At 43.8% G+C, this 26,669-nt stretch overlaps 1 protein-coding gene across 12 annotated transcripts in view; it reads right to left on the bottom strand.

The window, feature by feature from the left end:
• LOC110528964 (calcium-dependent secretion activator 1) overlaps positions 1–26,669 on the bottom strand; it is a 166,227-nt gene that overhangs the window by 89,397 nt on the left and 50,161 nt on the right. For all 12 annotated transcript variants that reach the window (XM_036983470.1, XM_036983471.1, XM_036983472.1 and 9 more), the window contains exons 4-6: positions 11,306–11,386; positions 10,732–10,965; positions 5,686–5,807 (exon numbers count right to left, since the gene is read on the bottom strand). In XM_036983470.1, the coding sequence (XP_036839365.1) occupies positions 5,686–5,807; positions 10,732–10,965; positions 11,306–11,386 (437 nt within the window). The remainder of the gene's footprint in view (positions 1–5,685; positions 5,808–10,731; positions 10,966–11,305; positions 11,387–26,669) is intronic.

Raw genomic sequence — 26,669 nt, 5'->3', positions numbered from 1 at the left:
CAGTTGTAAATGAGAACTTGTTCTCAACTGGCCTACCTGGTTAAACAAATGTGAAATTAAAAATAAATAAAAAAAAGAGAAAGAGAAGCTACATGTATCTAATTATTGACAAGTTATTGACATGTTGGAAATTATAAGCAGAAACATATCTAAATCAGGCAAAAATAATCCTGCACCCCCTGTCAAAAATACATAATGGGACCCATGTCATCCAAAAAGTTGTCTCAAGTTTGCCAAAAAGCAACTGGATGATCATCAAGACTCTTGGAAGAATGTTCTATGGACAGATGATTCAAAAGTATAACTTTTTGGACGACATGAGTCCCAATATACAGTGCCTTGCGAAAGTATTCGGCCCCCTTGAACTTTGCGACCTTTTGCCACATTTCAGGCTTCAAACATAAAGATATAAAACTGTATTTTTTTGTGAAGAATCAACAACAAGTGGGACACAATCATGAAGTGGAACGACATTTATTGGATATTTCAAACTTTTTTAACAAATCAAAAACTGAAAAATTGGGCGTGCAAAATTATTCAGCCCCTTTACTTTCAGTGCAGCAAACTCTCTCCAGAAGTTCAGTGAGGATCTCTGAATGATCCAATGTTGATCTAAATGACTAATGATGATAAATACAATCCACCTGTGTGTAATCAAGTCTCCGTATAAATGCACCTGCACTGTGATAGTCTCAGAGGTCCGTTAAAAGCGCAGAGAGCATCATGAAGAACAAGGACCACATCAGGCAGGTCCGAGATACTGTTGTGAAGAAGTTTAAAGCCGGATTTGGATACAAAAAGATTTCCCAAGCTTTAAACATCCCAAGGAGCACTGTGCAAGCGATAATATTGAAATGGAAGGAGTATCAGACCACTGCAAATCTACCAAGACCTGGCCGTCCCGCCAAACTATCTGCTCATACAAGGAGAAGACTGATCAGAGATGCAGCCAAGAGGCCCATGATCACTCTGGATGAACTGCAGAGATCTACAGCTGAGGTGGGAGACTCTGTCCATAGGACAACAATCAGTCGTATATTTCACAAATCTGGCCTTTATGGAAGAGTGGCAAGAAGAAAGCCATTTCTTAAAGATATCCATAAAAAGTGTTGTTTAAAGTTTGCCACAAGCCACCTGGGAGACACACCAAACATGTGGAAGAAGGTGCTCTGGTCAGATGAAACCAAAATTGAACTTTTTGGCAACAATGCAAAACCTTATGTTTGGCGTAAAAGCAACACAGCTCATCACCCTGAACACACCATCCCAACTGTCAAACATGGCGGTGGCAGCATCATGCTTTTCTTCAGCAGGGACAGGGAAGATGGTTAAAATTGATGGGAAGATGGATGGAGCCAAATACAGGACCATTCTGGAAGAAAACCTGATGGAGTCTGCAAAAGACCTGAGACTGGGACGGAGATTTGTCTTCCAACAAGACAATGATCCAAAACATAAAGCAAAATCTACAATGGAATGGTTCAAAAATAAACATATCCAGGTGTTAGAATGGCCAAGTCAAAGTCCAGACCTGAATCCAATCGAGAATCTGTGGAAAGAACTGAAAACTGCTGTTCACAAATGCTCTCCATCCAACCTCACTGAGCTCGAGCTGTTTTGCAAGGAGGAATGGGAAAAAATTTCAGTCTCTCGATGTGCAAAACTGATAGAGACATACCCCAAGCGACTTACAGCTGTAATCGCAGCAAAAGGTGGCGCTACAAAGTATTAACTTAAGGGGGCTGAATAATTTTGCACGCACAATTTTTCAGTTTTTGATTTGTTAAAAAAGTTTGAAATATCCAATAAATGTCGTTCCACTTCATGATTGTGTCCCACTTGTTGTTGATTCTTCACAAACAAATACAGTTTTATATCTTTATGTTTGAAGCCTGAAATGTGGCAAAAGGTTGCAAAGTTCAAGGGGGCCGAATACTTTCGCAAGGCACTGTATATTGTTACAGGAGATAGCTCGTAGGAGAGGGAGGACAGCTAACTGTGCACAATATAGGGACTATTGCACATACCCAGATCATGGTGAAAGTAGCAGAGATAGTGTTGGCATTTCAGACACTATTGTAAACTTTCAGGAAACCTATGATTCAGAGTTTTGTTAGGATGGATATTCTTCCAACGACATTAATCTCTTCCCCATTTATAACAACCAGCAAACACTTGACAGATTCCATGCAGTGATTATTCTCACGGCAGTCGCTGTAGGGACAGTAACTGAAGGTGGCCATATACAGGTAGTAACAGCATGGAATTGGACTACGGTGTAAATTAGGTATTTGGAGGTATGCGTCATGGGCAGTGTTAGTAGTAGCAGGGGTTACTTTAGTAGCTTTGTTGGGAGAGTCTGTTGTTCTGTTGTCAGGAAATGACCCATGCGTTGCAGCGTGTATATTCCCAGGTGAAAGTGGCACATGAGGAGCAGGAGATAACCGGGAGCACGAACTGAATTCTGGAGATTGAGTGTACATAAAGAAACACTAGGCAGGGGTGTTGGGACAGCATTGGTCTGGTCCACACAGTATTCCTTGCAGCGGTAAAGATCGTCATGTCACAACATTCTGAAGGCATTGATTCGGGATACGCACTTGCCTATCAGGTGACGTGCCTATCGGGTGGCAATGGAGGAAGAAGGAGAACAAAGTGAAAATGACATGGCTTGGGAACACCTTTCGGAGCCTGTGGCCAGAAAGGGGAAGACTGGGTGAGGTTCTCTAGGGCCTTCATTTTTGTGGAATCCAGTATCCTGGAGGCATAGAGACAGGTGAAGAGAGAGTGGGAATTGTCATGCTATCAGACTTTGGGTTTTCATGCATATATAATTATGCATAGCTTACCACCTTATTAATGCTGATATGTCTTGTGTTCCGTTTGACCTTTGAACTCTTGTGCTGTCACTCTCTTAGGAACCAGAAGGAGAAAGTTGAACTGGAAGAAGTCAACAGATCCAGCAGGCACGTTATTATCAGTTTTCCATGAGAAATGGAAGTAAGAGTGTGCATGGTGTGACTATAGAACAGAGGCCATAAGTCGGAGTTTGTAAACCTCACTGTGAATGTTAATTATGTTACATTTTTTGCTCATGTTGTATTATCATTGTTTGCCCATTTATAATAAATGTCCAAGTTTATATAGTGATGAACAGTATGGGGTTAATGTTCAACAGAGGGGACTGTTGGGTTCTGAGAATATGAAATATACTTATTCATGTCAGTGAGGGAGAGAGGGTAATGTATAAAGTTTACATTATGTCAGGATATGTTGTTGTTAGCCATCAGGGATCCTATGGGAGGGATCCTCTGGGAGGAGAAGAGACACAGTCTGGTACCAGTCACCATGACAGCCGTGAGTTGGGGAGGAGTGAGCACTTTGGGGCAGAGGTCAGGTCAGGTGAAGTGAGGAAGAACAGATATCACTAAGGCTCTCTGTCAAGCAACAGAGATGCATTGGCTGTTCAGATGTGTAGGAGGAGACTCCGCATAGGATAAATAGTTAAATATCAGTGCTTGTGTGAATATGTCTTAGTCGGTTCAGCTATTCGATCCTTTGGGATGAATAAACTTGATTTAAGTTTTCATGATGTCCGTCGAGTTCTTACTGATATTTAGAACCTAACATTCCTATGCAAAGTTCAGCAGGAGACTGGCCATCTGTGCATCATGGAAGAGAAGGAATGGATCCCTTTTATAAATGTACTCAGTGTTCCGTTATCCATGGCTGTCTGACCGAGATACTGTATCTAGCACAAATAAACTCTACTCTGTTTCAGGAACAATTGAGGTTGAACTAAAGTTTCCACTGATCCACTCACAGATCCCATCTGATCTCATCACATTCCACTGTGAGGAAGCAGGGCTTAAAATAGCCCCTTCTCTTTCTCACACACACTTGTTTTACTATGCTTGTGGGGACTAAAAATGTCTTCCCATTTAAAATCCTTAACCTAGCCCTAACCTTTTCATTTGTTTTATTTTTTAATTTTACCTGCAATTTTGATCTTGTTTCATCACTGCAACTCCCCAACAGGCTTGGGACGCGAAGGCCGAGTCATGCCTCCTCCGAAGCATGACCCGCAAAACCGCGCTTCTTAACACCCGCCCGCTTCACCTGGAAGCCAGCCGCACCAATGTGTCGGAGGAAAAACCCTTCAACTGACAACTGAGGTCAGCCTGCAGGAGTCACTAGAGTGTGAAGAGCCAAGTAAAGCCCCCGGCCAAACCCTCCCCTAACTCGGACGACGCCAGGCTGCGCCACTTGGGAGGCCTCAAACCTTAATTCTAACCCTAATTGTAACCCTAACCCATAAGCTTGGACACACAGTTTGATGTCAATGATGGGCACAGCTGCATCCCTTGCCATAGTCTAGACGGTAGACAATATCTACTCTCTATCTCTGTGCACTCAGGGCATAGAGACTGATAACTCTGACAGTAACAGATGACAAAACCCACTGCCTCACATATTTAGGGTGTGTTACAGTAACAGCGTGACCCTAAAACTACAATCAACATCTGTTCACTCAGAACAAGGCCCTCTTCAAGATGAACACTTCTGAATGAGTATTGATGGCTAGGGTACAGGGTTACTGTTACAAACTGTTTTAGCTACTATAGCTCTAGCAGGGGGTCTAGAACATACCATCCTGCTGTTCAAATCAGAGGGAGGGGAAGAGAGGAAATAGACTAAAAACAGAAGGTATGTAGGAAAGATAATGGAGCTAATATATTTTTTAAATAATATAATCTTTGAGCTCTAATAATCACCAAAATAAAAGCTAGACAGTCAAGGAGAATATACAATACCAAAAACAATTCATTAATTTTGAGTATTCATTTTATTATGTTTGAGCAAAATAATACAGCATAAGCCTATGGCAAAATGTGTAGAATTGCAGGAAATTAGCAAAAATGTCTCTCAGCTCCATGGAGAAATTTGCAGAATGAAACATTTGTGCCACGCTCTCATTGCCACTCCCCCTGCCACACCCACTACCTAAGCCCCCTTTTGATCCCAAAAAACCCTGGAGAGGACGGCAGAGAGAAGATGGGAGGGGGAGCAGTACGGCAGAGAGAAGAGGGGAGGAGAAGGACGGAAGAGTGGTGATGAGTCCTGCATTATACATGAGGAAATAATTCCCTCTACTGACAATGATGAATTCATCATCTATATCAGGAAGAGATATGGATTACTTACTCATCTCTGATACTCTACATACATCTGTGAGTATCCTTTAATTAAAGCAAAGCAAATGTCTCAACACATCCTCACGTCCCACCTCAGTCACCTGCTAGAGAACTCAAGCAGTGGCGCAAGGTGCATGTTGGGTAATCAGTACGGCTCAGCGTCTACAACCTTGTTATCTGTGCCCTGATCCCACTCGCACAGGCAATATCATTACCACATCATGCTGTGCAGCTATGGCCAGAACATGAGGCCACCCAACGAGGACTCAAGACTTACTGCTCATATTAACACAATCTGTATCAGGTGCTGATAAATCTAAAAGCAGTTATGTAGTTCCTAACCTGATTAGCTAACATGACTTTGTTTAGATAAAAAAAACAATTAGAATGCACTGAACTTATTACCCAGTTACTAGGTATTTATTCCTAAATAACGCTGTAATGTCATGTATGTGCACAGCATATGTGCATGTGTTTGTGTCACACTCACGTTGGTTTGGAGGCCTCGGCCTGGTCAGTCTGGAGCTTATGCCCCCCCTCCACCTCCATGGTGCAGTAGACGATCCGATTGGGCGCCAGCGACTTTAACCCCTGAACCTCCACAATCACCACCTGAGAGAAAAATAAAAGCTGATCAAACACATATATACATTAGAGGTCGACCGATTATGATTTTTCAACGCCGATACCGATTATTGGAGGACCAAAAAAGCCGACACCGATTAATCTGTATTATTTTTTTTTACATTTATTTTTATTAATGACAATTACAACAATACTGAATGAACACTTATTTTAACTTAATATAATACATCAATAAAATCAATTTAGCCTCAAGTAAACAATGAAACATGTTCAATTTGATTTAAATAATGCAAACATTTAGTGTTTTCTGTATTAATTTGGTCAGGCCAGGGTGTGACATGGGTTTGGTGTGTGTGGTGTGTTTTGTCTTGGGGTTTTTGTTTGGTATTGGGTTTGTATTATAGTAGGGTTTTCTATGTAAGTCTATGGCTGTCTGGAGTGGTTCTCAATCAGAGGCAGGTGTTTATCGTTGTCTCTGATTGGGAACCATATTTAGGCAGCCATATTCTTTGAGTGTTTTGTGGGTGATTGTTCCTGTCTCTGTGTTTGTTGTCACCAGATAGGCTGTTTAGGTTTTCACACGTTTATTCATGTATAGTTTTCCTTCATTAAAAAAACATGAATAATAACCATACTGCATTTTGGTCCGCCTCTCCTTCACCTAAAGAAAACCGTTACAGAATCACCCATCACAACAGGACCAAGCAGTGTGGTAATGGGCAACAGCAGCGAAAAGAGGAATGGACATGGGAGGACATTTTGGACAGTAAGAGTATGGACTAAACTACTTGGGAGGAGATAGAGAGGTGGGCGGTCGACCCAGGGAGAGTGCCGGAGCCCGCCTGGGATTCGATGGAGCAGTGCGCGGAAGGTTATCGGAGAATGGAGTTGGAGAGACATGCACGGCGGCGCGGTAGGAAGCCCGAGAGTCAGCCCCCAATTTTTTTGGGGGGGGGGGCTCACAGGGAGTATGGCGAGGCCAGGTAGGAGACCTACGCCAACTTCCTGTGCTTACCGGGGGGCTAGAGAGACCGGGCAGGCACCGTGCTATGCTGTGAAGCGCACGGTGTCCCCAGTGCGGGTGCATAGCCCGGTGCGGTACATTCCAGCTCCGCGTATCGGCCGGGCTAGAGTGATCATTGAGCCAAGTGCCATGAAGCCGGCTCTACGCAGCTGGTCTCCAGTGCGTCTCCTTGGGCCGGCTTACATGGCACCAGCCTTGCGCTCGGTGTCCCCGGTTCGCCTGCATAGCCCAGTGCGGGCTATTCCACCTCGCCGCACTGGCAGGGCGACCGGGAGCATTCAACCAGGTAAGGTTGGGCAGGCTCGGTGCTCAAGAGCTCCAGTGCGCCTGCACGGTCCGGTCTACCCAGTACCACCTCCACGCACCAGCCCTCCGGTGGCAGCTCCCCGCACCAGGCTTCCTGTGCGTGTTCTCGGCCCAGTACCACCAGTGCCAGCACCACGCATCAGGCCTACAGTGCGCCTCGCCTGTCCAGCGCTGCCAGAGCCTTCCTCCTCTCCAGCGCTGTCGGAGTCTCCCGCCTATCTAGCGCTGCCAGAGCCTTCCTCCTCTACAGCACTGCCGGAGTCTCCCGCCTGTTCAGAACTGCCAGTCTGCAAGGAGCTGCCAGTCTGCAAGGAGCTGCCAGTCTGCAAGGAGCTGCCAGTCTGCAAGGAGCTGCCAGTCTGCAAGGAGCTGCCAGTCTGCAAGGAGCTGCCAGAGCTGCCAGTTTGCAGGATGCCGCCAGAGCTGCCAGTCTGCAAGGAGCCGCCAGAGCCGCCAGTCTGCAAGGAGCCGCCAGAGCCGCCAGTCTGCAAGGAGCCGCCAGTCAGCATGGAGCAGCCAGAGCCGCCAGTCAGCATGGAGCAGCAAGGCAAAGGGACTAAGACTTTGTTGGAGTGGGGTCCACGTCCCGCGCCGGAGCCACCACCATGGACAGACGCCCACCCGGACCCTCCCCTATGGGTTTCGTTGTGCGGTCAGGAGTCTGCACCTTGGGGGGGGGTTCTGTCATGCCCTGGTCTTAGTATTTTGTGTTTTCTTTATTAATTTGGTCAGGTCAGGGTGTGACATGGGTTTTGTGTGTGTGGTATGTTTTGTCTTGGGGTTTTTGTTAGGTATTGGGTTTGTATTATAGTAGGGTTTTCTAGGTAAGTCTATGGCTGTCTGGAGTGGTTCTCAATCAGAGGCAGGTGTTTATCGTTGTCTCTGATTGGGAACCATATTTAGGCAGCCATATTCTTTGAGTGTTTTGTGGGTGATTGTTCCTGTCTCTGTGTTTGTTGTCACCAGATAGGCTGTTTAGGTTTTCACACATTTATTGTTTTAGTTTATTCATGTATAGTTTTCCTTCATTAAAAAAACATGAATAACAACCACGCTGCATTTTGGTCCGCCTCTCCTTCACCTAAAGAAAACCGTTACACATGTAAGAAAGCTAACGTTTAAGTTCCTTGCTCAGAACATGAGAACATATGAAAGCTGGTGGTTCCTTTTAACATGAGTCTTCAATATTCCCAGGTAAGAAGGTTTAGCTTGTAGTTATAGGAATTGAATTATAGGACTATTTCCCTCTACCATTTGTATTTCATTAACCTTTGCCTCTTGGATGTTCTTATAGGCACTTTAGTATTGCCAGTGTAACAGTATAGCATCCGTCCCCCTCGCTTCTGCCTACCATCGCTCAGTCAGATACTTAGATACTTGTATGCTTGTATGCTCAGTCATATTATATGCAACGCAAGACACGCTAGATAATATCTAATAATATTATCCATGTGTAGTTAACTAGTGATTATGATTGTTTTTTATAAGATAAGTTTAAGGCTAGCTAGCAACTTACCTTGGCTTACTGCATTCGCGTAACAGGCAGTCTCCTTGTGGAGTGCAATGAGAGAGAGGCAGGTCGTTATTGCGTTGGACTAGTTAACTGTAAGGTTGCAAGATTGGATCCCCCAAGCTGACAAGGTGAAAATCTGTCGTTCTGCCCCTGAACGAGACAGTTAACCCACCGTGCCTAGACCGTCATTGAAAATAAGAATGTGTTCTTAACTGACTTGCCTAGTTAAATAAAAGGAATAAAAAAATAATTTAATAATAAAAATTGTTTTAATCGGCAAATTGCCGCCCCAAAATATGAAAAGTTGAAATCGGCCCTAATTAATCGGTCAACCTCTAATATACATACATATATATATATATATATATATATATACACATACACACATATCACTTATTTCCAACACACATCTGCTGCAACAAACTAGTTTCAGACAAACACAAAATTACATTTAACAATTAAACTGTTAAATACACTGATTCTGTTACGGTTTTCTTCTGGTGAAAGAGAGGAGGACCAAAATGCAGCGTGGTTATCTTTATACATCTTTAATGAAAGATGAAAAATGAACAATATACAAAAACAAGAAACGTGAAAAACCGAAACAGCCCTATCTGGTGCAACAAACACAGAGACAGAAACAATCACCCACCAAATACTCAAAGAATATGGCTGCCTAAATATGGTTCCCAATCAGAGACAACAATAAACACATGCCTCTGATTGAGAACCACTCTAGGCAACCATAGACTTACCTAGACTACTGTACTAAACACAACCCCATCAATCTACAAAACCCCTAGACAAGACAAACATATAATTCACCCATGTCACACCCTGGCCTAAACAAAATAATAAAGAGAACACAGAATACTAAGACCAGGGCGTGACAGATACTACTATAAAGAAACAGCTTCCTTGGTTTTTCACAGACATGGGCCGCCCAGATCAGCTCAGCCTCTGATCTACAGCCATGTCCCCTGAGACCAGCAGAATAGGGAGTGTAAAACATTACGACTGCTGCAACAAACATTTCTGAGGTATACGAGAGAGGGACTATGTCCCATAGGACATTACTCATCAGAGCCTACAGTGCCTTCAGAAAGTATTCATACCACTTGACTTACAGTAGTCCAAATTGTATTGTGTTACAGCTTGAATTCAAAATGGATTAAATGGATAATTTCTCACCCATTTACACACAATAACCTATAATGACAAAGTGCTTAGCTCTATTACGTTTATTTTTATCCTCAAAAACTCCCTAGTCCTTGTTGATGACAAGCATACCCAAAACATGATGCAGCTACCACCATCCTTGAATATATGAAGAGTGGTAATCAGTGATGTGTTGTGTTCAATTTGCCCCAAACATAACACTTTGTATTCAGGACATAAAGTTAATATCTTTGCCACATTCTTTGCAGTTTTACTTAAGTGCTTTATTGCAAACAGGATGCATGTTTAGGAATATTTTTGTTCTGTACAGGCTTCCTTCATTTCATGCTGTCATTTAGATTAGTATGGTAGAGTAACTGCAGTAAGATGTTGATTGATCCTCAGTTCTCCTGTTACAGCCATTAAACTCTGTAACTGTTTCAAAGTTACCATTGGCCTCATGGTGAAATCCCTGAGCGGTTTCCTTCCTCTCCGGCAACTGAGTTAGGAAGGACACCTGTATCTTTGTAGTGACTGGGTGTATTGATACACCACCTAAAGTGTAATTAATAACTTCACCATGCTCAAAGGAATATTCATTGTCTGCCCACATTTTTTTTTACCCATCTACCAATAGGTGCTCTTCTTTGCGAGGCGTTGGAAAACCTGAATGGTCTTTGTGGTCTGTGAATCTGAGTTTGAAATTCACTGCTCGATTGATGGACCTTACAGATATTTATGTGTGGGGTACAGAGATGAGGTCATTCAAAAATCCTGTTAAAACACAATTATTGTACACAGAGTCCCTGCAACTTATAATGTGACGTGTTAAAACACATTTTTACTCCTGAACTTATTTATGCTTGACATAACGGGTTGAACATTTATTGACTATAGATATTTCTGTGTCTCAGGCAGGCTGTGTGAGCTGCAGTGTTAACCAACCATACCTCCAGAGTGAAGGAGAGCACCACATCAGACTTGGACAGCGTGTTCTCGTCCTCCTGGCCCATGTCTATGATGGAGGTGTTGTGCCCTCGTTTGAGCTTCTGCAGTTTGAACTCTCCTCCCTTGGACACGGGCATGCTCTCCAGGTTAGCCATCAGCAGGTTCACTGAGGATCTCAGCTCCTCTATGAACATGGCCTCCATCTCTTTGGACACAAACTTGGGAAACTTGCCGCCCTGTTAGACAGACGCACGCAGGCATACACACAGGGACATACACACGCAGGCACACGATCACGATCAACACGATCAAGTGTACAGTATTTTTTAAAGAGGATGTTTATTCATGCGTACTCCTGCCCTGAGTCTACTTCTGCTTTTACATTATTGAGGCTGTTTTGCTCATGTGAGGGCCTACGGTTCACAACACACACACACTGTAGTACCTCTACTACTTAGTGTATAGGCCTTAGGCCTACTGCCTTCTACAGTATCTGTTACAGCTCTGGTGAGGTGATTTAAGAGAGGTGGGTTGGTGTCTAATTCTCTACTTTACTTTCAGGTAGTGGTGTCTTACCCTGGCGATCTGATCAGCCATCTGCAGTCGTCCGTCCAGTTCTCTCCTGATCTGTGCAGCCTGCTCGTCTGGGTTATCAAGCTGGAAACGAACACAATGAGAGAAGATTTCATCATGACATAAGCCTGACATACAGCGTTTACTGTCGCCTTAGAGGTGACATAGGCCTTACACACAACCTCCATTACTAGCCTTTGTGATGCCCATGACCATAGACTAATGGTGATGACATAGTATTACCTCATCATCCTTGGGAATGATTTTCAAAAGGATCATTATCTGTAGTAATGTATGAATGTATCAACATGGAGCGACTTGCATCGTACTTGTAAACCCCACTAAAGTGATGAGCTGGAATCAATATAATTTCCATTTGAATTCCATGACTTCCCCTCCGGTGGGAAAGATGATCGATATTCAACCACTGTCAAATGATTGTGTTGCTATGTTAAAGGGGGAATCAGCAGTTGAAACAATGTTTCGGTAAAAAGCTGAGGAATGGGGCTGGAGAAATACAACCACTTTCAAGTTCAAAAACAGAGCTATGGATCCAAGGACTACCATCCATGCTATCAAAACGATAGTTTAACATTTTTTGAAGCAATATCGTGTTTGTATAGTCCCGTGTGGCTGAGTTGGTAGAGCATGTCGCTTCTAACGCTAAGGTTATGTGGAACCAGTATGAAAATATATGCACTCATGACTGTAAGTCGCTCTTGTCTGCTAAATGACTCAAATGTAATGTCAAATGTTTACATTTACTTTGTTTACAAACATATATTTTGGATTCTGATGGGTTATGACAGTTGAACTAAGCTCATGATGCATTTATAAGTAATCTTCAAGAAACAATGGTTACATATCATTAATATAGTCCAAAAATGGATGTAGCAACTGCAGATTGCCCCTTTAATGATGCTTGTTTACAGCTCTGGTTCAGTTCTATGAATTCGTTCATTGACTATACACTGAGTGTACAGAACATTAGGAACAACTGCTCTTTCCATGACATGAAATAACCATGTGAATCCAGGTAAAATGGGCAAGACAAAACATTTAAGTGCCTTTGAACGGGCGGTATGGTAGTAGGTGCCAGGCGAACCGGTTTGAGTGTGTCAAGAACTGCAACGCTGCTGGGTTTTTCACGCTCAACCATTTCCCGTGTGTATCAGGAATGGTCAACCACCCAAAGGACATCAAACCAACTTGACACAACTGTGGGAAGCATTGGAGTCAACATCTATGTGGAACGCTTTCGACACCTATTTCAGTCCATGCCCTGACGAATTGAGTCTGTTCTGAGGACAAAAAGGGTTGCAACTCAATATTAGGAAGGTGTTCCTAATGTTTTGTACATTCAGTGTACATCTGAGTAGATTTCATCAGATGTATGTGGACAGTATAGACCCTTTCCCCAGATTGAAGAGCAGAGGTGTGTCTGAGGTGGTGAGAAAGGGATAGTCATTGGTGGTCAGGGAGCCTGCAGTATAATAGCAGACAAAGACATCTGTCACAACCACTCCTTCAGCGCCTGAGGATGGAGGAGCAAATTACTGCAGAGATGGTTTCTAGCATTGTGTGTACTGGCAGGACCACAAATACAGAGGTACATGTAAGAGACGGACGCTCTGTACATTATCTTGGAAATAATGGAGGACATGTCATACCAGTCACGTCAAACAGTGCTGCCAGAATAACAGTAAAGTAGCTGCATGTGTTTATTTAAGCTGTCTGCTAGTGACATTTATTTGGATACATCCATAAGAAGGAGCTGATGATCCGTGATTTCATTTGGCATGAAAAAAAGTTGCCGTCTGGTTAGGACACTGTTCATTACCGTAGAGGTGGTTGCATTGTATATCAAACACTAGGCTAGAAGCTAGCTAAATAGTTTGTTGCTAGCATGTCTGGCAATATGACAACTGAGGTCAACAATACCAGTTGCTGAAAACAGCTGGTCAAATGAGAGACATGTAGGAGGATGACAGCATAGCACCATTTGCATCATGACTGCAACGTTGACAGACCGGAGACATTCATGCTCATTACTCACCACATTCCCACTCTAGAATGCGCTTCTAGCCAATCAGAAACGAGTATGGAACAATGCCGTGGTATAACACCTATACCACAACACATACACAGACGTGTTCAAGACCACATGTGCATCACCACACACACACACAGATATGCAACAAGATCTCTATATGCTAATATAATCCCCCAGTCTGTTCAGAGGCATTGTTGGGGCTCTTCAAGTGGGATGGGCAGAACACACACACACACACACACACACACACACACACACATACACACACAATGTACAGTACTAGTAACAGTGTGTGTGTTGGCCAGTAAGCCATCTGCACAGGAGCAGGGCTGTAATGTCTCCCTTCCTGTCTCCAGCTGGTGTCTACAGAACTGTCCTACACACCAACCGTTTCTTCTACACTCCCTGTAGATAATACACGAGCGAAACACTCCAACGAACGAGCACACACAGAATAGCAGAAAGCTAATTTCAACACCCAAAAGGCCAGACACACCCAAATTCCCAGGGCTGGCATTCCCCTCTGTCAGAGTTGTATGCCCTGTGCCAAGCAGGTGCCCTGTCCACTAGAGTATCTCTGCCCACGCTACATACGCCCTCTCCACCCTCTGACAGGGCACTGAGGCATTCATCAGAGCAACACTCAGAGAGGGATGAGAAACAAGGGAGAGGGTGGATGAGAAGACTACAGTTGTCATAACACACACACACTCAGACAGAGATACTTTTCTGCATTACACCAGAACAGTAATCAGAAAGAGAAATCCCTGTCATAATAGAATCAGATCTGATGTAAGCAAGGCCAACTATAATTAGATTAATTAAATCTGCTTAATCTCCACTGGCCAAAAGCTGTGCGCCTGATTGCCACACCATATGTACTGTATCTGACAGTGTTTATCAGTGTGTGTTTGAGAGTATTGTGTTAGTATGATTGTGTCTGGAATAAATGCACACTCTCCCATGCCCATCCATCTCAACACAGTCGCCCTGTCTAGAATACAACTCTTCAACATGACTTCACCTTCTCCCCTCCCTCCTTAGCCTCCAGGAAAACCGGGAACCCATCTTAGTTTAATGATACAGATGTCAGGATGAAGATTGTGAGATTTTCCACCATGCATTGTGTGTGTGTCTGTGTGTGTAGGGGGGTATTGGTGAATCAAAAGATGTCTCTCTCCATTCACGCCATTCTCTTTCTTAATTTCTGTTTTTCATTCTCTGAATTATAGCACAAAATGTCCCTGTTCTCTCCCTCTCTCCAAAAGACTACCTATATGTTTCTCTCTCCGTGTCTTCTACCTTCCCTCTCCCTGTCTCTGTTACCCTCTCAGCCCTCTCTTGCCATTGAATTTTCTGACTGCTGCATTAACATGTTGCTGAACACCCACCACTGCTGCTACCACCAACTCAAATCAAAGTTTATTTGTCACGTGCGCCGAATACAACAGGTGTAGACCTTACAGTGAAATGCTTACTTACAGACCCCAACCAACAGTGCGATTTTTAAGTAAAAAAAATTGGTATTTAGTGAACGATAGAAGCATAAAGAATAATACAACAGTAATAAGACAGTGAAAAATAACAGTAGCAAGGCTATATACAGTAGCGAGTCTATATACGGGCACTGGTTAGTCGGGCTAATTGAGGTAGTATGTACATGTAGGTATGGTTAAAGTGGCTATGCATATATGATAAACAGAGAGTAGCAGTAGCGTAAAAGAGGGGTTGGGGGACAACGCAAATAGTCTGGGTAGCCATTGAATTACTTGTTCAGGAGTCTTAAGGCTTGGGGGTAAAACTGTTGAGAAGCCATTTGGTCCTAGACTTGGTGCTCCAGTACCGCTTGCCATGCGGTAGGAGAGAGAACATTCTATGACTGAGGTGTGTGGGGTCGTTGACAATTTTTAGTTTGGGTTGTTTTTCTGGCACCACCCGGCCAGGTCTCTGACCTCCTCCCTATAGGCTATCTCGTCGTTGTCGGTGATCAGGCCTCCCACAAGCTTACATTCCTGTTGTGTTTGAGAGAGAACACACACACGGCTTGGGAAGCCGACAGACACACAGTCAAGTATGTATGGGATGTGTGTGGAGTCAAAATGGGGCCAATCTGTCCTCTTTACATTACAGGATGAGATTCCAAAGTAATTAATCCAATCGCATCCCTAAAGTCTCAATCCCAGCCAGTGATCAAAGCCCTACCTAAAACGGTTTCAGCCCGGGATGCAAAGAGCAGACTCTACTTAGAAGTTCTTTCTACCTCAAACTTAAGTGTCCCCTACAGAGTGGCAAGACAAGTAATCTCATTTGACACACTGCCTAACAGTATATTGTGTTCCATGCCCACTTAATTTAGTAGATCCCACATCCCCACTGGGTTAGGCACTGATGATCCCTGTCTGTGTGTGCCTGCCTGTCAGTCAGTCAGTGGCTGTATGTGAAAATCGAGTCTACTTTAAATGCCCAGATGTCATACTATTTTTTGGCTTTAACAAGAGCTGGTCAATTAGATATGGGGACGCGCTACAGAAATCAACAAATGATGGGAAACAAAGCAATCTCGCATGATGCATTCTCAGTATTCGAAAATCGAGTATGGTTTAAACGCCAGAATGTTATACTCATTTCGGCTCTTCATCTAGTAGAATTGGATGCACACTGGGTTGAAAATGATAGACCCTAGTTCTCTTCAAGTAGCCAATCAACAAAACTAGGCTACTTAATTGGGAAGATACCGAATAGCGAAGCTTCTGCGGTGGTGTTCAAATGTAGGCCAAGTCATTTTTGTTCTCATTAAAATGATCACATCTTTGAAAACAGAAGTTTTTTTTTTTTTTGTTACAGCACTTTGGTTTCACTAATAAATATGTTGAAATTGAACCAAACTTGTTTCTGTCTTCAGTTATTTTTTAAATAGGATAGATGGGCTGTATGGGCTTCTGTCACGACGACGCTGGGAGACGGGAAGCAAGTGCAGGTAGTGAGTATAATAATAAACCTACCAGAGCACACCGCAAGTGTCGCGTACGGACATGGAACAACATTATTACTGACTGGGGAATAGACCTAAGGGAGTGGCAGATATAGGGGAGGTAATGAGAGAGAAAATGGAGTCCAGGTGAGCCTAATCATGAGGAGTAGACCGCGTAATATTTGATGATAGTCTGCCTATAACCATTCCTATTCTATTCAACGTTTAGAGTAATTAATCAAATTGGAACTGAGCTATTATCAGATTGGTTAATGCGATGCATTTCTGTTGAATTTGGAAAAATCCACCCGCACTCGGCCTCACCTCCCCTACTCAGCCAGTCAGGGCTATCATCAGGGCTATGTGGCATACTGCATACTTTTTACTAAACGGTACATGCTAAATAGTATGCGACGATGACTACATAGTATGCAGTTTAAGTATGTAGTACGCTAGTATGGATATTCAGACACAGCCAGCCAGTCAGCTTGTGTCTGTGATCTGTAGTATCAATCTTCATCATGTTGTTGTAACTGTAGAAGCCGTGCTGTTGTTGTGCTGAGTGGCAATCGATAGTGTATTCTGTCCACTGAGTAGCATGATGAACTATCTATCTTTTTCAATCACTCACTAGAGCGTGGAGCCTCTGAGTCTGAGGCACCGGTCACTCCATCATTAAGCACTCCAGGCGGCAGATAACTCATCCTTATATGAAAACATTCATAGGGGGTGAACAGCTATAGCGTAAACACAGGCAGAGTGAGGCAGAGCTGGGAGGGTTGAGGATAAGGGTCAGGGAGACGTTCCCTCTGAAACTCACTTGTCCACCACCACGCTCCATAAAATTAATATTTTGGCCACATATCAGGATCGTAGGGTTGATTGAGTTTAGATCCCAGTTCAGTTGCACTGGCTTGATTGAGTTTAGGGTCAAGTGTGGCACTGTCTGATACCGTTGTCAAGGGTACAGTCCTCCTAATCTGCTTGTTCCCTTCTGTTTTCCACTTTTTAAAGAAAAACACAAGCATACACACACAGGGTCTACAGTCAATCACGGACTACAGGAAGAAATCCAGCCCAGTCACGGACCAGGATGTCTTGCTCCCAGGCAGACTAAATAACTTTTTTGCCCGCTTTGAGGACAATACAGTGCCACTGACACGGCCTGCAACGAAAACATGCGGTCTCTCCTTCACTGCAGCCGAGGTGAGTAAGACATTTAAACGTGTTAACCCTCGCAAGGCTGCAGGCCCAGATGGCATCCCCAGCCGCGCCCTCAGAGCATGCGCAGACCAGCTGGCCGGTGTGTTTACGGACATATTCAATCAATCCCTATACCAGTCTGCTGTTCCCACATGCTTCAAGAGGGCCACCATTGTTCCTGTTCCCAAGAAAGCTAAGGTAACTGAGCTAAATGACTACCGCCCCGTAGCACTCACATCCGTCATCATGAAGTGCTTTGAGAGACTAGTCAAGGACCATATCACCTCCACCCTACCTGACACCCTAGACCCACTCCAATTTGCTTACCGCCCAAATAGGTCCACAGACGATGCAATCTCAACCACACTGCACATTGCCCTAACCCATCTGGACAAGAGGAATACCTATGTGAGAATGCTGTTCATCGACTACAGCTCGGCATTCAACACCATAGTACCCTCCAAGCTCGTCATCAAGCTCGAGACCCTGGGTCTCGACCCCGCCCTGTGCAACTGGGTACTGGACTTCCTGACGGGCCACCCCCAGGTGGTGAGGGTAGGCAACAACATCTCCTCCCCGCTGATCCTCAACACTGGGGCCCCACAAGGGTGCGTTCTGAGCCCTCTCCTGTACTCCCTGTTCACCCACGACTGCGTGGCCACGCACGCCTCCAACTCAATCATCAAGTTTGCGGACGACACAACAGTGGTAGGCTTGATTACCAACAACGATGAGACGGCCTACAGGGAGGAGGTGAGGGCCCTCGGAGTGTGGTGTCAGGAAAATAACCTCACACTCAACGTCAACAAAACTAAGGAGATGATTGTGGACTTCAGGAAACAGCAGAGGGAACACCCCCCTATCCACATCGATGGAACAGTAGTGGAGAGGGTAGCAAGTTTTAAGTTCCTCGGCATACACATCACAGACAAACTGAATTGGTCCACTCACACAGACAGCATCGTGAAGAAGGCGCAGCAGCGCCTCTTCAACCTCAGGAGGCTGAAGAAATTCGGCTTGTCACCAAAAGCACTCACAAACTTCTACAGATGCACAATCGAGAGCATCCTGGCGGGCTGTATCACCGCCTGGTATGGCAACTGCACCGCCCTCAACCGTAAGGCTCTCCAGAGGGTAGTGAGGTCTGCACAACGCATCACCGGGGGCAAACTACCTGCCCTCCAGGACACCTACACCACCCGATGTCACAGGAAGGCCATAAAGATCATCAAGGACATCAACCACCCGAGCCACTGCCTGTTCACCCCGCTATCATCCAGAAGGCGAGGTCAGTACAGGTGCATCAAAGCTGGGACCGAGAGACTGAAAAACAGCTTCTATCTCAAGGCCATCAGACTGTTAAACAGCCACCACTAACACTGAGTGGCTGCTGCCAACACACTGACACTGACTCAACTCCAGCCACTTTAATAATGGGAATTGATGGGAAATGATGTAAATATATCACTAGCCACTTTAAACAATGCTACCTTATATAAATGTTACTTACCCTACATTATTCATCTCATATGCATACGTATATACTGTACTCTATATCATCGACGGTATCCTTATGTAATACATGTATCACTAGCCACTTTATACTATACTATGCCACTTTGTTTACATACTCATCTCATTTGTACATACTGTACCCGATACCATCTACTGTATCTTGCCTATGCTGCTCTGTACCATCACTCATTCATATATCATTATGTACATATTCTTTATCCCCTTACACTGTGTACAAGACAGTAGTTTTGGAATTGTTAGTTAGATTACTTGTTATTACTGCATTGTCGGAACTAGAAGCACAAGCATTTCGCTACACTCGCATTAACATCTGCTAACCATGTGTATGTGACAAATAAAATTTGATTTGATTTGATTTGAACTTTGTTTTACTATCATTGTGGGGACCAAACAATTGATTCACATTCAAAATCCTATTTTCCCTAACCCTTAACCTAAACCTAACCTCAACCCTAACCTCAACCCTAACCCCAAACCCTAAACATTATTATAATGCTAACCTCTAAGCCTAAAATAGCCTTTTTTCTTGTGAGGAATTCTGGTCCCCACAAGGATAGTAAAACCAAACACACAAAAACGCAGAGTGCATAAGTGTCTGGTCAATGTTTAATCCTATGTACAGAGAACTCCGGACACACTTCCATTGTGATACTACAGTGCTTTCCTGTGTAACGTTGATCTACCTTACATGAGGCTTCAGGCTCTTTTGTAGATCAACTCTCTACAGATGAGATTAAATGTCATAACACACAGGTGTTCAGCTACTATGAATTTTGGCCAGAGGTAACGGACTAAAAGGATGGGTTTGCAGGATTTTGTGATTCACTAAATACTATCTCCTCTACCTATTCCAAACTGGCTCCTCTCGTCTCCTCTCCTTTGCTCTCCTCTCCTCAGTCTTTTAATTGTTTAAATAAATTGCAGTCCCCTCCGATTGATAGATTCAAAGCCAAACTCTGATATGTGATTAGGGCAAAACCTGTCTGGTTTAATATATACAGGATGACAACGGCTGCCAGGGGAGGAAGGGGAGAGGGGAAATAAAGGTAGCCATGTTTACTGTCACCATGGTAACACAAATGAGCAGACAAAGGGCATGGTGTGTGTGTGTGTGACTGACGGCAGAAAGGTTCCATAAACAAATAAACACACACACACAGTGAGCATAGCAACACACCATACAGACTACACCAAAACAAAAGTCCAGCATTGAGATCTACTTCAAAGCTTTCAGACAGACATCTGTTTGCAGTACAATAGCAGCAAGGTCTTTGATGAAAATTGAGGATATATTACTTCCCCATTCTGTAATAGCAGCAAATGTATGCATAGAACGGAGGGCTTTCAAATCGTTGTGTTGATGGCCTTGTTTATGATACAAAACCTATAGGAGTCTTTTCTTTGGATTTGATCTCTCTCATCCATATTCAATGAGGTGTACAGTAAGTGACTTGACAGAGTAAAAGGTTTTATACATCTAACACAGAGAACAAAAGACTCATTGATGACGGCTGTTGTTTTTCTGTTCCACCTGAACTGGAAAATAACTGATAAAAGGGACTTCTGACAGACTTCTAAAACATTCTGTGTGCTCAAGCAGGCAATTTTTTGGAGGAAAAATACAACTGTTTGCATTGACGCTTTTATGTTGTTTAATACTTAAAGACATGCTCCGGAACTTTGTCAACTAGTAAGTATTTTTGAAACCTCCCGCTTCGGGCTGGATGTGTCAATCTGTAGTTCATACATGCATAATCTATGATCAGAATTACAGCCTTATCTTAATTAGCCACGAAATCCATAGTTTGAAAGTGACTGTTTACAGGAAGCTGCGCAGCGCCCTACATTTCCCCCCCCACGTGGGTCAGCCCCCTAGCAATTCAATTTTCAGCCAATGAATGTTAGCCCCTCGCCATTTGAGTGAGAACTAGCAAGATGCAGATTGAGAGAGAGAACCCCTTTTGGCTTGTGAGCTCTACTTTCAGAACTATTAAAGAATACAAAAGTACCAGAGAATCTCTTTAACTGATTATACAGGCTTAACGGAGAGTGTTTATATAGGGCACATGTATCCTTGAAGTTAGAGAGACCAATAGCCAGAATGTTAATAGACAATGGCAAGAGGGAGATGAACTGGCAACCAGAAGGTGTGTGTTTGTGTTGTGGGAGTGTGTTCTGGGAGCAGAGATCAAGGCAAATTATCCGCCTCACTAAGAGCTGGATTCTCCAGAGCTTTTGTATTGATAGATTGCAAATTACTGTTTTATATTCTTACTGTTTTATATCATTATATCCTCTTAGTATGAATAGATTGTTTTATATAGCCTTAGAAATCAAAATTAGTGTAAGGTTCAAGCTCTTTGTATGAGAAGTGTAATTATTTAGTGGACTGCAGTGGACTGTGAGAATGAGTACTCTCAATAACTCAAGACCTCTCCTGACTGATAAGATGTCCTGTGATATGCACGGAGGAGCATGGAGACACCTTTTCCAACTGTGTGATGGAAAAGTACTGAACTACATCTTTGTGGAAGGGAGGGGGTGAGAGCTGGCGCCGACAGAGATAGTATGAAGATGGCGCCGACAGAGATGGTTGCCTCGATTCGCGTTCTTAGGAAACTATGCAGTATTTGTTTTTTTTATGTATTATTTCTTACATTGTTAACCCAGGAAATCTTAAGTCTTATTACATACAGCCGGGAAGAACTATTAGAACTATAAAACAGCGGCAGGCGGTCGGCACGACCACATCCATAACTCCAAACCCCATCTGGTGAAAAGGAAGAAGACCCACTCTGTCCACCCACACCTAGGTCAAGTCACGCATCTGCCAAACAGGGCTGAAATTCTATTTATTCCTTAACTCAAATCATCATTACAGGCTAAAACATATTCATCAGAAGACAATATGCTCTCATTTTAATTTAGTCAGTCATTGAGGTTGTAAATTCACAGAAATGTTTACATAGTCATGATTTAGTCTTCAGTTTGCAGAGGTCCACAAAGGTAAAACAACATAAAATGCACCCTATTATCCACATTATCAACTGGAAATCCATCAGCCCCCTTTGCACCATTCTTACACTGCAATCCCCAGAATTCAACAACTCATCATCTTGGGGCGGCAGGGTAGCCTAGTGGTTAGAGTGTTGGACTAGTAACCGGAAGGTTGCAAGTTCAAACCCCCGAGCTGACAAGGTACCCCTGAACAGGCAGTTAATCCACTGTTCCAAGGCCGTCATTAAAATAAGAATTTGTTCTTAACTGACTTTCCTAGTAAAATAAAAAAAAGAAGTGCAACAACAGCTTGCTACAAAATGTGATAGGCGGGAACCATCTGTATCTCAATCTCCTTCAAAAGCTTCCAACTCACAAAGGTACATGATGACAGGTACCCGAGTAGGGACACGGATTACAGCTGTTCTGTTCTTCAAACGCTCAATCTGACACTCAAATCAAATAACATCTTATTTGTCACTTGCTTCGTAAACAACAGGTGTAGACTAACAGAGGAAAAATAGAACAATTATAACACAAGGAATAAATATGCAATGAGTAATGATAACTTGGCTATTTACACGGGGTACCAGAACTGAGTCGATGTGAGGTAATTGAGGTAGATATGTACAGTGCCCTTTACCAAGGATGCCACTTATATTGTAAAAAGAAATAAATGTGAATAAAGTAAATTAAATAAATATTTTTCTCCAAAACACCCCTAGAAATTCTTATGAGTAAATCTCCGTCGATGTGGACATGCTCGACCCTTCATTTCCTGTAGTCCACAAACAGCTCCTTTGTCTTGCTAACATTGAGGGAATGGTTGTTGTCCTGGCACCACATTGCCAGGTCTCTGACCTCCTCCCTGTAGGCTGTCTCATCGTCATCGGTGATCAGGCGTACCACCATCGAGTCATCTGCAAACTTAATGATGGTAATGGAGTCGTGCGTGGCCACACAGTCATGGGTGAACAGGGAGTAAAGGAGTGGACTAAGCACACACCGCTGAGGGGCACCTGTGTTGAGGGTCAGCGCGGCAGATGTGGTGTTGCCTACCCTCACCACCTGGGTGTGGCCCGTCAGGAAGTCCAGGATCCAGTTGCAGAGGGAGGTGGTTAGTCCCGGGGTCCTTAGCTTAGTGATGAGCTAGGAGGGCACTATGGTGTTTAATGCTGAGCAATAGCCAATGAACAGCATTATCACGTAGGTGTTCCTTTTGGCCAGGTGGTAAAGGGCAGTGTGGAGTGCAATAGAGATTGCATCATCTGTGGATCTGTTGGGGCGGTATGTGAATTAGAGCGGGTTCAGGGTGTCTGGGATGCAGTGGCAGTCGGTGCCATTTCAGATGAGGGAGGATTAACATGGCCTTATTTCTATTGCAGCATATTGGATGACTGTCATTCATACTCCTTTCACCCAGTTCAATGTAACAGCAATAGGCTTAGGCTCTTACATGAAACTCAAATTTTCCCTGTACCCATCATGAGGTTGCTACAACCTAGCCTAGGAAGGAAAGTTCACAACGTAGGTTGACAGATGGAGATAATTTTGAGTAATCAAGGTGACAGTGACACATTCAATACCGTCTTGCACACTCTTGCCTGCATCTAGCTGATCTAATGTGTAATCATCAGTCCAACAAGTTTCTATCGGACAAATTCATGTATATTTATCCCCACTTCCGTTTGAGAAACGTTTTTCAACAGAATCAGTGCAATGACTACACCCCTGATCATGCCCACACAGTTCACTTTCATAACAGCGACATACAAACAGTTTGTTATATATATAATTCCTTCTCTCATCTATCTACGCGCTCTCCTCCTCTCAACTTTTCCCTTCGCTTGTGGACTTGTGCACAACATATCAGCTGTCTGTGACCAGGTGAAAAAACCTTTCCAAGCCAAACCGTCATGACCACGAACCACTACAACACAGCCTACATTGTTGTCACATCGTAGTCAACATAGCTACTAGAACTAACACGTTAGTAATCATGTAGTACAGTGTACAGTGTATAGTCAGAAGCTAGCAGAATCGCTGTTACACCGGCGGGCCCAGGTGAAAATACATTTAGAAAACCAAAACCTTACCTTGACTTCGAAGAGTTCCAGGGTTGGATAGCCATAGCTAGCTAGGTAACATAGCATCCCTTTCTGTTTGAGCCGGATGATTGAGTAAGCTAAAATAGCTAGCAGCATTCGATGCTAGCTAAGTAAGTGAAAGTTAAAAAAAAATATACTATGAAATATAGCACTCTCTCTATATCTTGCTTCTTAATTTTGAAATGAATTAATTTGTTGCCTTTCTCTCTCTTTGAGTCAATTACTCACCAGTGCTAGCTAGCTGTAGCTTATGCTTCCAGTACTAGAGTCATTCTCTGCTCCTTTGATTGGGATGACAACATGTCAGTTCATGCTACAAGAGCTCTGATAGGTTGGAGGATGTCCTCAGGAAGTTGTCACAATTACTGTATAAGTCTATGGAAAAGGGTGAGAACCATGAGCCTCCTAGGTTTTGTATTAAAGTCAATGTACCCAGAGGAGGACATAAGCTAGCTTTCCTCCGGCTACACCATGTTGCTACCCTACAGAGTGCTGCTGAGGCTACTGTAGAACTTCATTGCAAAACAGTGTGGTTTTAATCCATTTTTGGTGATTTGAATATATTTACTATAGTTTTATCTAAAAAGGATAACTTTTAATGTTTCACAATTTTATTTTTATAAAATTCACTGAGGAGGATGGTCCACCCCTTCCTCCTATGAGGAGCCTCCACTGCGGGATGATGGTGTTGATGTGAGCCATGACCAGCATTTCAAAGCTTTTTATGGCCACAGATGTGAGTGCTACAGGGCGGTAGTCATTTAGGCAGGTTACCTTGAAGTTCTTGGTGGTCTGCTTGAAACATGTAGGTATTACAGACAGTCAGGGAGAGGTTGAAAATGTCAGTGAAGACACTTGCCAGCTGGTCAGCGCATGCTCTGGCATGGACTGGCCTCATTTAATGTGTCATAACTGTGTGTGTGTGTGTGTGTGTGTGTGTGTGTGTGTGTGTGTATGTGTGTGTGTATGTGTGTGATGATATTCACAATAATTTTGTCGTCAAACCACAGCAGTGGAAAACTAAATCATATTCTTGAAAACAGAGCAAAGGCACAGACATAATTCCATGTAACACACAGCAAGTCTGTGCAGATATCGGTTTGCACATCCAACAGCTCATTCATTTTCACTCTTTCCGAGGAGATGGAAAATGTACATGAAAAGAAACATCATGTCAGTTGAAGCCACAACAATAGGCTTGACAAGTCTCATTCTGTGGTAGAGGCAGATACAGATAGAGCTGACAGGACTTCCTGTGTCCCTGCCAGAAGATGAGTCACTAGCAGTATTAATGTTCAGGGGGTGGCCCTGCCTTTTAACTGGAACCAGGAGCGTGGATGGGACACATTATTGAATTAAGAAACATCAGAAAAGTCATTTCAATCTTGGCCTGGACTACAATGATACCTAGGTCTTAAAAAGAGAATACAATGGCTAAGCCTGAAGACTACATGTTTTACTTTTACATTTGAATCATTTAGCAGACGCTCTTATCCAGGGTGATTAAGATTGAATCCTACTTCACCGGCTCTGGCGCTCGTCAGATGTGTCAGGGCTCCTCAGGGGTGCATGCTTAGTTCCCTCCTGTCATGGCTGTTCATTGACTACAGCTCAGCGTTCAACACCATAGTGCCCCACGAATCTCTCGACTAAGCTAAGGATCCTGGGACTAAACACCTCCCTTTGCAACTGGACCCTGGACTTCCTGACAGGCCGCCCCCAGGTATAAAGGGTAGGCAACAACACATCTGCCACGTTGATCCTCAACACTGCGGCACCTCAGGGGTGCGTGCTTAGTTCCCTCCTGTACTTCCTGTTTACCCACGACTGCATGGCCAAGCACGACTCCAACACCATCATTAAGTTTCCTGATGACACAACAGTGTTAGACCTGATCACCGACAACGATGAGAAAGGGAGGAGGTCAGAGACCTGGCAGTGTGGTGCCAAGACAACAACCTCTCCCTCAATGTGAACAAGACAAAGGAGTTGGAAAAGACATTTACATCTACGGGGCTGAGTGGAGCAGGTCGAGAGTTTTAAGTTCCTTGGTGTCCACATCACCAACAAACTATCATGGTCCAAACACACCAAGACAGGCGTGAAGAGGGCAAGGCAACAACTTTTCCCCTCAGGACAATGAAAGGATTTGGCATTATTTTTTAAATTTTTTTACAGCTGCACCATCAAGGGCATCCTGGTTGCATCATTGCCTGGTATGGCAACTGCTCAGCATTTGACCGTAAGGCGCTACAGAGGGTAGTGCATACGGCCCAGTGCATCAACGGGGCCAAGCTCCTGCCATCCATGACTTATATACTAGGCGGTGATAGAAAAAGGTCCAAAATGTCCAGTCACCCAAGTCATGGATTGTTCTCTCTGCTACCGCACGGCAAGCGGTACCGTAGCACCAGGTCTAGGTCCAAAAGGCCCCAAGCCATAAGACAGCTGAACAATTAATAAAATGGCCACCCGGACTATTTACATTATCTATGCATA

The sequence above is a fragment of the Oncorhynchus mykiss genome, chromosome 7 (genome assembly GCF_013265735.2).
Source record: "Oncorhynchus mykiss isolate Arlee chromosome 7, USDA_OmykA_1.1, whole genome shotgun sequence".
Taxonomy (NCBI): Eukaryota; Metazoa; Chordata; class Actinopteri; order Salmoniformes; family Salmonidae; genus Oncorhynchus; species Oncorhynchus mykiss.
This window is presented reverse-complemented; position numbering and strand designations above follow the sequence as displayed.